At 44.6% G+C, this 12,698-nt stretch overlaps 1 protein-coding gene across 3 annotated transcripts in view; it reads left to right on the top strand.

Annotated features, from left to right (window-relative positions):
- The window catches only part of LOC119484101 (hexokinase-1), a 42,194-nt gene that overhangs the window by 4,525 nt on the left and 24,971 nt on the right, over nucleotides 1-12,698 (top strand). For all 3 annotated transcript variants that reach the window (XM_037762605.1, XM_037762606.1, XM_037762607.1), the window contains exon 2: nucleotides 3,421-3,583. In XM_037762605.1, coding sequence (XP_037618533.1) covers nucleotides 3,421-3,583 — 163 coding nt within the window. The remainder of the gene's footprint in view (nucleotides 1-3,420; nucleotides 3,584-12,698) is intronic.

The raw sequence follows: 12,698 nt of genomic DNA, 5'->3' as shown, positions 1-12,698 counted from the left end.
GATTCTGGTTGCATGTTCTAACAGGTCATGTATTCAGTCATGAGACGGAAATGGACAAGAGGATTGGTGAAGGCAGCAACCCGCCTCTCCAAACGAGTGTGGGAAAACACACCAAGCTAACAGTAAAGACCAGGATGGCCGTATGCAACGCCTGCATCATCAGTACGCTGCTGCACGGCAGCGAGACGTGGACAACCTGCATCGTCAGTACGCTGCTGTACGGCAGGGAGACGTGGACAACCTGCATCGTCAGTACGCTGCTGTACGGCAGGGAGACGTGGACAACCTGCGTCGTCAGTATGCTGCTGCACGGCAGCGAGACGTGGACAACCTGCATCGTCAGTACGCTGCTGCACGGCAGGGAGACGTGGACAACCTGCGTCGTCAGTATGCTGCTGCACGGCAGCGAGACGTGGACAACCTGCATCGTCAGTACGCTGCTGCATGGCAGCGAGACGTGGACAACCTGCATCATCAGTACGTTGCTGTACGGCAGGGAGACGTGGACAACCTGCATCGTCAGTATGCTGCTGCACGGCAGCGAGACGTGGACAACCTGCATCGTCAGTACGCTGCTGCACGGCAGCGAGACGTGGACAACCTGCGTCGTCAGTACGCTGCTGTACGGCAGCGAGACGTGGACAACCTGCGTCGTCAGTACGCTGCTGTACGGCAGCGAGACGTGGACAACCTGCGTCGTCAGTACGCTGCTGCACGGCAGCGAGACGTGGACAACCTGCATCGTCAGTACGCTGCTGTATGTTAGCGAGACGTGGACAACCTGCGTCATCAGTACGCTGCTGTACGGCAGCGAGACGTGGACAACCTGAATCATCAGTACGCTGCTGCACGGCAGCGAGACGTGGACAACCTGCATCGTCAGTACGCTGATGCACGGCAGCGAGACGTGGACAACCTGCGTCGTCAGTATGCTGCTGCACGGCAGCGAGACGTGGACAACCTGCATCGTCAGTACGCTGATGCACGGCAGCGAGACGTGGACAACCTGCGTCGTCAGTATGCTGCTGCACGGCAGCGAGACGTGGACAACCTGCATCGTCAGTACGCTGATGCACGGCAGCGAGACGTGGACAACCTGCGTCGTCAGTATGCTGCTGTACGGCAGCGAGACGTGGACAACCTGCATCGTCAGTACGCTGCTGCACGGCAGCGAGACGTGGACAACCTGCATCGTCAGTACGCTGCTGCACGGCAGCGAGACGTGGACAACCTGCATCGTCAGTACGCTGCTGTATGTTAGCGAGACGTGGACAACCTGCATCATCAGTACGCTGCTGTACGGCAGCGAGACGTGGACAACCTGAATCATCAGTACGCTGCTGCACAGCAGCGAGACGTGGACAACCTGCATCGTCAGTACGCTGCTGTATGTTAGCGAGACGTGGACAACCTGCGTCATCAGTACGCTGCTGTACGGCAGCGAGACGTGGACAACCTGAATCATCAGTACGCTACTGCACGGCAGCGAGACGTGGACAACCTGCATCGTCAGTACGCTGATGCACGGCAGCGAGACGTGGACAACCTGCAGCAGACAGGACAGACAACTCAACTCCTTCCATCTGAGAAGCCTCCGCTGCATCCCGGGCAGCACCAAGGTTGTGACCCGCGCTGGACTCACCAGCATGGAGCATGGTCGCATCCCTAAACACCTCCTCTATGGAGAACTGAACAACAGCCTGCGCTTCAAAGATGTCTGCGAGCGAGACGTGAAGGCCTGGCGGCCTAGACATGGACACCAAGTCCTGGGAGGCTCTTCAGTTGACCGCACAAGGTGGAGAAGCAGCTTGAAGCACCAACACCTCATGACGAGGGAGCAACAACTGAAGGACGCGGCGGCAGACGAGAGGACCCGCAGGACAGAACGCAGCAACGCAGGCAGACCAGACTAACCGCACACAGAAGAGACCTCTGTGATCCAGACCGACACGCTCTCATCCAGTCACAGGAGACCCGGAGGATATCCAACCACGCTCACACCCTGACCGGCGGAGGCCTGTTATCCCTCAGTGTCCTGGTTCAGGCTCCCTCTTTGTGCTTTGTGTGTGAAGTGAATCAATCTATTGACTTTCTGACTGACGCTCAGCCTACATGTAGTCAACTCGCCTCTCATGCATTAGTGAAGTCAGATGTAACCCAGTCTGAGGGGTCCTCACACAGGAACATAATGAATGAGATGGAGGCAAACACTGATTATATTTACATGCACAAAATAAACCCAATATATCCCACTAAGCTTTTTACATTACTAACGAACATTAACATTCCTGTTTACAAGCAGCCGTTCATCCTCTGATTAACCGGTGGTGACCTCAGCCTCCCTCTTTCATTCCTTCATCCACCTTCTTGAGAAGGTCTGCGTTGTGATATCTTCTCATGTTGATATCTGAGTCTTTCATCATGTTCAACAGGAGCTGTGTTTCTCCTTCTGTTCTTTTGGGCAGCATCTCTGCAAACTGTCGTCTGGTTGGTTTGTGTTCAACGCTCAGAGAGCTGGACGTAAACAGACGAGAGGCCGGGTGTCACAAACTGACGTAAAAACCCCGACTACTTCTCGGACTACTTCTTTAAAGCTCAAGGAGGCAGATTGGAGAAATAGGATTTTAAAAAGTTATTTTTATAAAGCAGTCGCTATATCGTGACAATAGTTCATGAAACAGGTAACCTGTTAAATATAATGTGTCCTCCGGTGCTCCTAACGGCATCTGCAAGATTTTACAGACCGGAGGAAGACAAGCAGTAAGAGCTGATCTGAGGTCTGCTGTCCAGCTGCCGTCTCTGAGAGCCGGCTGTCAATCACTCTGAACTCTGACCAAACGGTGAAACTAGGCAGCGCTGATCAAATATGAATCAATATTCTGTTACTTTAATGTCTATTTCTCTCCTCACATGTTCTCAGAATCATCTTGTAGTGCACGGTTTAGCTGGAACATGAGAACGTTTGTGCCGCCGCCGCCATTGTGAAATCTGTTGAAGAAATGCCAAGTTCCGGTCAGATGACCGGAGCACAGCCAATAGGAACGCTCTCTCTGAAATGACCTGTGATTGGTCAAAGTCTCCCGTCACGGGCTAAATGTTCTAAAGCCTGAAAACAGAGCCATGAGGAGGAGCAGAAGTCTAGTTTACTCTCAGAACACTTGAATTACAATATGCTGAAAGGTTATTATGGGATGTCTGCCCAATGATGACAAAAACATACTGCCTACTGCAGCTTTAACTTCTGTATTTCACACCACAGATTCACCTGAAAGTTCCCCAACTCACCGTCCTAGTCTGGGTTTCTATCTTCAGATGTGTTGTCATGTCTTTACTCTCATTTAAAATGCTTGTTTTTAATTACCTGAACACTAAACTGACCCCCTGATACCCTGACACCCTGTCTGTTCCTGCTCCTCACAGATCGATAAGTACCTGTACTCCATGCGTTTCTCTGATGAAACGGTGAAGGACATCATGAACCGGTTCCGCAGGGAGATGGAGAACGGGCTGGGCCGGGACACCAGCCCCACCGCCACCGTCAAGATGCTGCCCACCTTCGTCAGGTCCATCCCCGACGGATCAGGTACACTAACACATCATTGTGATTCTGGTAAAACCAGGTGACCGATACTGCTCACTGTGAGTCCCAGAACATCTCCTAGAGGTTCCTGCTGCCCAGAAGACAAACGTACTGTAGCCCTCAGACTGAGACTGAAGATGGGTTTGTTCTTCAATGTTCTGCTTGACCGTTTGGTAGAGATCATTCTGAGAGCCAATATATCTTATTCTAAAAGATATAAAATGTGTTGAGACTGAACTCAACCTGATTGGATGTCCTCTCGATGTGTCTGTGTCTCTTTAGTTCGCCTTCTTACAGGAAGTTAGCAACTAAAAAGTCACTCTAGACTCGAGGACTCATTTTTTCCACAGATCATAGTTTCAGAGATAAAATAATTTAATCAAATAATTTTCTACCAAAAGGTTCAATTATCAAATATGTAATTCAAATGTACTATTCTTTAATAAACACATCGTATTACCAAACGGTTGACTTGTCCTGTACGGGTCAAAGTAGGGATCCTAAGAACATTCACTGTTGTTAACAGCATCTGTTAATGTTATGTATTTAACATTATTCCATTTTATATATATATTTATATGTATTGGAAGAAAAAAATATATCAGTATGATTTTTCAAAAGTAGCCTTCTGTAAATATGTTAAATATCTAAAATAATAAAGGACTAGTTCTGGTAATACTACTAATGTCATGGTAACAAACTGACATATGTTGGTATACTAACCTATTACTATTATAATAACAGTATATCATTTGTATTTTTACTTCATCTCAAGAGTCTTATATTAAACAAACCGTGAGGTCTGTTAACTTTATTAACTTTATTAAAACATTGCTTGTTGTTATTAATGCAATGAGATCATTGTTCCATCGCTCTTCTCCTCGTGAGGACATTAAAGGGTTAAGGTGCGTTCAGGGAACATTAAAGGGTTAAGGTGCGTTCAGGGAACAGGGTCTAGATCACGTTTGATATGTTTTGGGGGGTTTGAGGAGAGATTTGGAGTCTAAATCTTTAATCTGTCTGTAAAGGAACACGTTAACATCTCGCTGTATAAAGAAAGTCGATCTGTGGCTGATAGTTATATAGATATATAGATAAAGCTATCTATCTTTATCTATATATCTATATAACTATCTATCTTTATCTATTATCAGAGGTCAGGTTCTGTTTGAAGTCTTCAGCTGGAAGTTACATATTAGTTAAATATTGAATCACCTGTTGTTTCTCAGCATCACGTCCTTCCTGTTCTCCCGTTGGCAGAATGAGTCTCCATCGATTCATCAAAGAGCTAGAAAAGAAAACTTAATAGTTAAATAATTTCATCTATTTTATGAATTCTTATTATTATATCCATGTATATTCAAAAGAGCAAACTGTGCTTACATTTAATACATTGATCAGGTCATGATCAAGTTAAATAAAATATAAGACAGCATGTTAATGAACTGTAATAAAAGTCCGTATTGTCTTCGTGAGTTCATGAGGTAGGAAAGGGTTAAATTTAGAGACGCTCCGTCTTAGTCGGTTGTTTTGGTCTCAGTCGACTAAAGGTCCTGACACACCAGTTCGTCGGCTATAGTCGGCCCGTGTCGGAGGTTTTTAGTCTGATTCAGCACGTTGGATCGGCGGCGGCGCGTGAGAGAAATCACTCTGATTGGCTGTTCAGCTTCAACGAATCTGTGCACGAGAAGAGAAACAGACGTGAGGAAAGCAAACCGAGTCAAGACGGTTCATCTGATCGTTCCAACACACAGATATCATCTGGACTGAAGCTGAGCGCTGAGTGAGGTTGGTGTGAAGACGGTCGACGAACGTCGCTTTGTTTCATGAACGTATCAAAACAACGTCTTTTATATCAACCCTCCAGGAAGAGAGCGTAGTGGCCAAACAGAGGTACTACAACCTCCGTGTCCGTCACGTGATGCCATCGGGCCCAAAAAGACTTTTCCCATAGACTTCCATTGATAAAGAGCCGTCTGTAACTCAGAGGATCATTGATTTGGAGGTGAATCAACTCCCCAGTAGAACACTCTGATACTCTAGTACGAACACTCTGATACTCTAGTACGAACACTCTGATACTCTAGTACGAACACTCTGATACTCTAGTACGAACACTCTGATACTCTAGTACGAACACTCTGATACTCTAGTACGAACACTCTGATACTCTAGTACGGACACTCTGATACTCTAGTACGAACACTCTGATACTCTAGTAGAACACTCTGATACTCTAGTACGAACACTCTGATACTCTAGTAGAACACTCTGATACTCTAGTACGAACACTCTGATACTCTAGTACGAACACTCTGATACTCCAGTAGAACACTCTGATACTCTAGTACGAACACTCTGATACTCTAGTAGAACACTCTGATACTCTAGTAGAACACTCTGATACTCTAGTACGAACACTCTGATACTCTAGTACGAACACTCTGATACTCCAGTAGAACACTCTGATACTCTAGTACGGACACTCTGATACTCTAGTACGGACACTCTGATACTCTAGTACGAACACTCTGATACTCTAGTACGAACACTCTGATACTCTAGTACGGACACTCTGATACTCTAGTACGAACACTCTGATACTCTAGTACGGACACTCTGATACTCCAGTACGAACACTCTGATACTCTAGTAGAACACTCTGACACTCTAGTACGGACACTCTGATACTCCAGTACGAACACTCTGATACTCTAGTAGAACACTCTGATACTCTAGTACGAACACTCTGATACTCTAGTACGGACATTCTGATACTATAGTACGAACACTCTGATACTCTAGTAGAACACTCTGATACTCCAGTAGAACACTCTGATACTCTAGTACGAACACTCTGATACTCTAGTAGAACACTCTGATACTCTAGTACGGACACTCTGATACTCTAGTACGGACACTCTGATACTCTAGTAGAACACTCTGATACTCTAGTACGAACACTCTGATACTCTAGTAGAACACTCTGATACTCTAGTACGAACACTCTGACACTCTAGTACGAACACTCTGATACTCCAGTAGAACACTCTGATACTCCAGTAGAACACTCTGATACTCTAGTACGAACACTCTGATACTCTAGTACAAACACTCTGATACTCTAGTAGAACACTCTGATACTACAGTACGAACACTCTGATACTCTAGTAGAACACTCTGATACTCTAGTACGAACACTCTGATACTCTAGTAGAACACTCTGATACTCTAGTACGAACACTCTGATACTCTAGTAGAACACTCTGATACTCTAGTACGAACACTCTGATACTCTAGTACGAACACTCTGATACTCTAGTAGAACACTCTGATACTCTAGTAGAACACTCTGATACTCTAGTACGAACACTCTGATACTCTAGTAGAACACTCTGATACTCTAGTAGAACACTCTGATACTCTAGTACGAACACTCTGATACTCTAGTAGAACACTCTGATACTCTAGTAGAACACTCTGATACTCTAGTAGAACACTCTGATACTCTAGTAGAACACTCTGATACTCTAGTACGAACACTCTGATACTCTAGTAGAACACTCTGATACTCTAGTAGAACACTCTGATACTCTAGTAGAACACTCTGATACTCTAGTAGAACACTCTGATACTATAGTAGAACAATCTGATACTCTAGTAGAACACTCTGATACTCTAGTAGAACACTCTGATACTATAGTAGAACACTCTGATACTATAGTAGAACACTCTGATACTCTAGTAGAACACTCTGATACTCTAGTAGAACACTCTGATACTATAGTAGAACAATCTGATACTCTAGTAGAACACTCTGATACTCTAGTAGAACACTCTGATACTATAGTAGAACACTCTGATACTCTAGTAGAACACTCTGATACTATAGTACGAACTCTGACAGTCCTGATTTACATCATTAAAACACTCTAACAGCTGAATCAGAGATATTCCTCTTCCTCCGTTCATGTGAGTGAGACCCAGACCGAGGCTGGAGCGCCAAGCCGTGACGACGGCGTGACCTTGGGACCCCGTCACCGAGTCATGTGACCGAGCGGACGCTACTGCGCATGTTCCATGTGCCCAATGGATGCGAAAGATCGCCGGAACATCCGGGTACTTTTCCATTTCGTCTTCATGCTCCACTGAGACGCTCTGATAGGATGAACGGAGCCTCCAACGCTGGAGCCACTTCTCTTAATACACACATGGTTGTATATCCTCCGTCCTCGCTCTTCCTGTTTCCCTTTCTGAATGATGAATCCAGACTAGCGCCGCCTGCTGGTGTGGAGGGTTATTACGTATACGGTACGTGTTAACTGACTGTCGGCTGTTGATGTGTTGGAGTGCAGCATTTTGGCCGAGACACAGGAGACGTGAGGCGACGCGACAGTCGGCCTGCAGCGCCGCTAGTTCTCTGATGTCGGGTTGGTGTGTTCTCTGATGTCGGGTTGGTGTGTTCTCTGATGTCGGGTTGGTGTGTTCTCTGATGTCGGGTTGGTGTGTTCTCTGATGTCGGGTTGGTGTGTTCTCTGATGTCGGGTTGGTGTGTTCTCTGATGTCGGGTTGGTGTGTTCTCTGATGTCGGGTTGGTGTGTTCTCTGATGTCGGGTTGGTGCGTCTGGACCTTTAAGATTTCTTTGTTTTTTATGTTTGTTTCATGTTGAATGACTTCTTTCTCAGCATCTTGTGAGCTCATCTCTGGTAAACATCAGATTAAAGTGGAGCTTCTTTGTGGAGGAACTCAGTTTCACAGATCTGTCCATTAAATCAACGAATCTATTAGTAAAAAAACAAAAATCATACGAGAGTTAGTCGACTGAGGATTTCTCTGGTGGAGGACCGGCCTGGTTAAACTCAAACTGTGCTACTACATATATACAAGCAACAATGACATGTGAGGAATGTGGGCGTCACGTGGACGACAGATTGAATCCCGTTAAAGTGATCCCACTCAGCAGTTTAACGGAGAGTTCAGTGTCTCTGTGATGTCCTCTACATACGCTCCGTCTCTACTGTATAAGAGAGCTGAAGCGCTGCGTCCCGCTGCGTCCCGCTGCGTCCCGCTGCGTCCCGCTGCGTCCCGCTGCGTCCCGATGCGTCCCAATGCGTCCCAATGCGTCCTGTTCCTGCCCGTCTGTAAACAATGTGCTGATGTGGTGAAACCTCCGGCCCTGTTGTGGGTGACATCAGCCTCTTTGTGTTGTTGCTCTGGATCTGGACTATTGTTTGAGGCCCCGGGGCCCAACAGTTCAGCCGGCCTGATCTCACTCCGTATCATTCATCTCATCACATCCAGCCAACGCCGTCGCCGTCACACCGTCACACGGACACCTCACATGTATTGATTAATGAGAGCTTCTATGATCCATTGACACATGACGTATTGATGAGAGCCGTCTGAGCGTCGGCCTGTCAGAAGCTGAGGCTTCCACAGACGCTGTTAACATCAGAACTGTTTGACTTTAGGATTCTTTATGTGGCTGAAATCCAGATGTTGATGTTCTGGTTAACACACACAATATATAGATATATATCTATATATCTCTATATCTATATAGAGATATATATCTCTATATATATATATCTATATAGAGATATATATAGATATCTATATATCGATATATAGATATATCGATATATAGATATATCGATATATAGATATATCGATATACATCTATATATCGATATATCTATATATAGATATTTAGATATATATCTCTATCTCTATATATAGAGATATAGAGATAGAGATATATATCTCTATCTCTATATATAGAGATAGAGATATAGAGATATATATCTCTATATACATAGAGATATATATAGAGATATATATCTATATCAGTGGGCTCAAAGATAAACATATATCTATACAAAATAATCTAGATCTATATATAAATATAAATCCATCTATATTATAAATAGTGAGCTAATTAAATAAAATATGATGAGAAAAACAAACAGGCATATTAAAGCCTGAAAAGGATCATTATTGTCATTATTATTGAAATGATTGGTTATGGTTATGTTACAAACTTTTATATCTATATCTATATGTTTTAATGATGGAACCTTTATAATGTGGTTACCGGGGAAACAAACAAGAAATGCAAAACTACTGGTGTCATCATTTTGAAGCTGTTTCTGGATCATTTTAATGTGCTGAACGTCGTCAGAGAGCTCTCCGAGTCACGGTGAAGTCAGGATCTGGTCCCGTTTACTGCCGATATGTGTCGTCCCGGTTCGTAAACAGGAACGCCTGGACTCTAGAATAACATCCAGCGGCTGTCAGACATACTGTGACTGTGGGCTGAACAAGGCCACGCTGCTCGCACCTTATGAATAGCCTCGAGGAGCACATGAGGTCGGAGGGACCGAGCAAAGGGCAGAGGTGAAGTCACACCGACGGTTAAATGTGATGGACGTTTTACTTTAAATTATTTTATTTGAATACTATTATTATTTTTATATATTTATATATTTATTTGTTTATGTATATATATATATATTTTTATTCTTTGGGACGGGGCGGAGTGGAAGTGGTGGTCCGTTTATTGTTTTTATTTTCTGTCACATACACTGAGTTCTGTTCTACATGTGCTAAGATGATCTTCACCATGTCTGCAAATAAATCCAATAAATACATAAAAAAGATTTGGAACAAAAAAGAAAAAGCTAGATGAAAGCTGATTGGAACAGTAATATAAAATGTTTATTTGAATGAATTTCAATCTATTTTTTACTTATTTATTAACTCACGAATATTATATTTTTTTATATCTGATGCTTACGTTATGGCATGTTCTTTATCTTGTTTTATTTACATTGTATGAAGAAACTAGTTAGTATCATTAGAATAAAGTACATGTACAGGTGAAACCAGTCAATAAATAAAAGTCATAATAATTAGCTCATAAAAAAGTGAAGTTAAGATTTGTTTTTATTTGGTCAAACTACTGTTGTTTCTTAATCTTTGGTCATAAAGGTTTACATATACAGTTTACATTCTCAGGATCAGCCACCTCCCCGTTTGAACACGTAAAGACAAATCTTAAGAGAATCCCACTAATTGGTGCGTTCATCCTTCAAACGCAGGACGAGTTCATGATCATATCTCAGATGAAGGAATCCATCCGTCTCTGTCTGTTGATCTGTTGATCTGTTGATGGGAGACGAGCTGCAGAGTCATCTGGGTTTACATCCACTGACCATCTCTCTCCAGACCACAACAAGCAAAGCTACATCTCTGGTTTGGCTGTGCAGCGCTTCATTTCACTGGTTTAGTTCCACTTCAACACCGGGGGAAGTCAACTGGTTGATTGATCTGTTCCCTACGACATATACGGGGTTAACCCTAACGCTCTCAGTAACAGGAGACAAAGCTGGACATACTGTATACGGGGTTAACCCTAACGCTCTCAGTAACAGGAGACAAAGCTGGACATACTGTATACGGGGTTAACCCTAACGCTCTCAGTAACAGGAGACAAAGCTGGACATACTGTATACGGGGTTAACCCTAACGCTCTCAGTAACAGGAGACAAAGCTGGACATACTGTATACGGGGTTAACCCTAACGCTCTCAGTAACAGGAGACAAAGCTGGACATACTGTATACGGGGTTAACCCTAACGCTCTCAGTAACAGGAGACAAAGCTGGACACAAAACGTGACCGAACCTTCAGCTGGTCCTGCTCTGGTTTTTGGGGAATTATAACCGGATTAAACCCGTGGGTTTGATGCCAGTATTAAAGCCAGGATTAAATTTAAGACTGAGCCACATTCCTGCTGTCCAAGTCTGCTAAACCCTCAAACAACTCTGTCTCTGCTTGTACAACTTTGTCTTGAACAGTGCTGCAAAGTAACTATGTACATTTTCTCAACTTCTGTTCTGAAAGTTCCTGTTTGTAACTTCTTACTCGTATAAATCATTGCTGGTCGGTGTCTCATGGTCTCTTGTGTGTCTCATGGTCTCTCGTGTGTCTCATGGTCTCTTGTGTGTCTCCTGGTCTCTCGTGTGTCTCATGGTCTCTTGTGTGTCTCATGGTCTCTCGTGTGTCTCATGGTCTCTCGTGTGTCTCATGGTCTCTTGTGTGTCTCCTGGTCTCTCGTGTGTCTCATGGTCTCTCGTGTGTCTCATGGTCTCTCGTGTGTCTCCGCTGTTCAGACTCAGACTCCAACTCAAACTCCAGTGAAGCACCAAAACCTCTTGGTTGTATCTAGTGAAGCTGTTAAACAGTGTTGGCCGCGGTCGGAGGATGCGGGGGAGACCGTAGCTTTGGTCTCCAGGACCGGAGTCTCTGCTCCTCTGCTCCTCTGCTCCTCTGCCTGCCTTCACTCACACACCACGCTCCTTCTCTCTCCACCTCTCACGTGCATGCTGCTCACTCCACACTGCAGAAGAGTTAGTTTAGCTCTGAGAATATCTAGTGAATGTTCAGTGGACGTTTGTGCAGAAATAACTGCTGCAGCTCCTCCAGACCAACAGAGGTTTCCCGTGTCTTGTGAAGTGACGGGGCTCCGCAGAGAGAAACGTTATCGTCTCCGACCAAAACTCCGGCGTCTCCCCCCGTTCCCTCCGGCCGCGGTCGGGAGGCTGAGGCGGGAAAAGCCAACACTAGGATCAGCATTGATTCATGGAGAGACCTTGGTCTGGTCAGCTAACATTACTGCCAAGCAGCTGAAATATAGAGTGATATTGAGTATTTCTACAGAGTGGTATTACTACTTCTACTTCTAGATCTGAGTTCTTAGTAGTAGTGACACTGGTCTGGAGTTTTTCTTACAATAGTTTATGTCTGACAGGACTTTAGTTAAAATATATCAAATAAAGATATTAAATACAGCCTTCTCCTGTCTGTGTTAGTTTATAGATATATAAGGTAGCTGTGAGGTTTCAGTGGGACGGAGACAGTAGAATGGACTCGTGCTCTGCAGCCAGTCAGTAACACGTCTATAAGTGTGGCGGCGGTCACGTCTCATTCCAGTCCGGTCAAACAGATAAACCCTCCAGTCAGGGTGAACTAAATGAAGAACATTGTTTGTTGGGCAGGCAGAATGTCCTGGATGTTTTCTACTAACTGAAAAGGTCACGGGTCTGATCCCTGTCCA

This window comes from Sebastes umbrosus (genome assembly GCF_015220745.1).
Source record: "Sebastes umbrosus isolate fSebUmb1 chromosome 3 unlocalized genomic scaffold, fSebUmb1.pri SUPER_3_unloc_1, whole genome shotgun sequence".
In the NCBI taxonomy this organism is placed as follows: domain Eukaryota; kingdom Metazoa; phylum Chordata; class Actinopteri; order Perciformes; family Sebastidae; genus Sebastes; species Sebastes umbrosus.
This window is presented reverse-complemented; position numbering and strand designations above follow the sequence as displayed.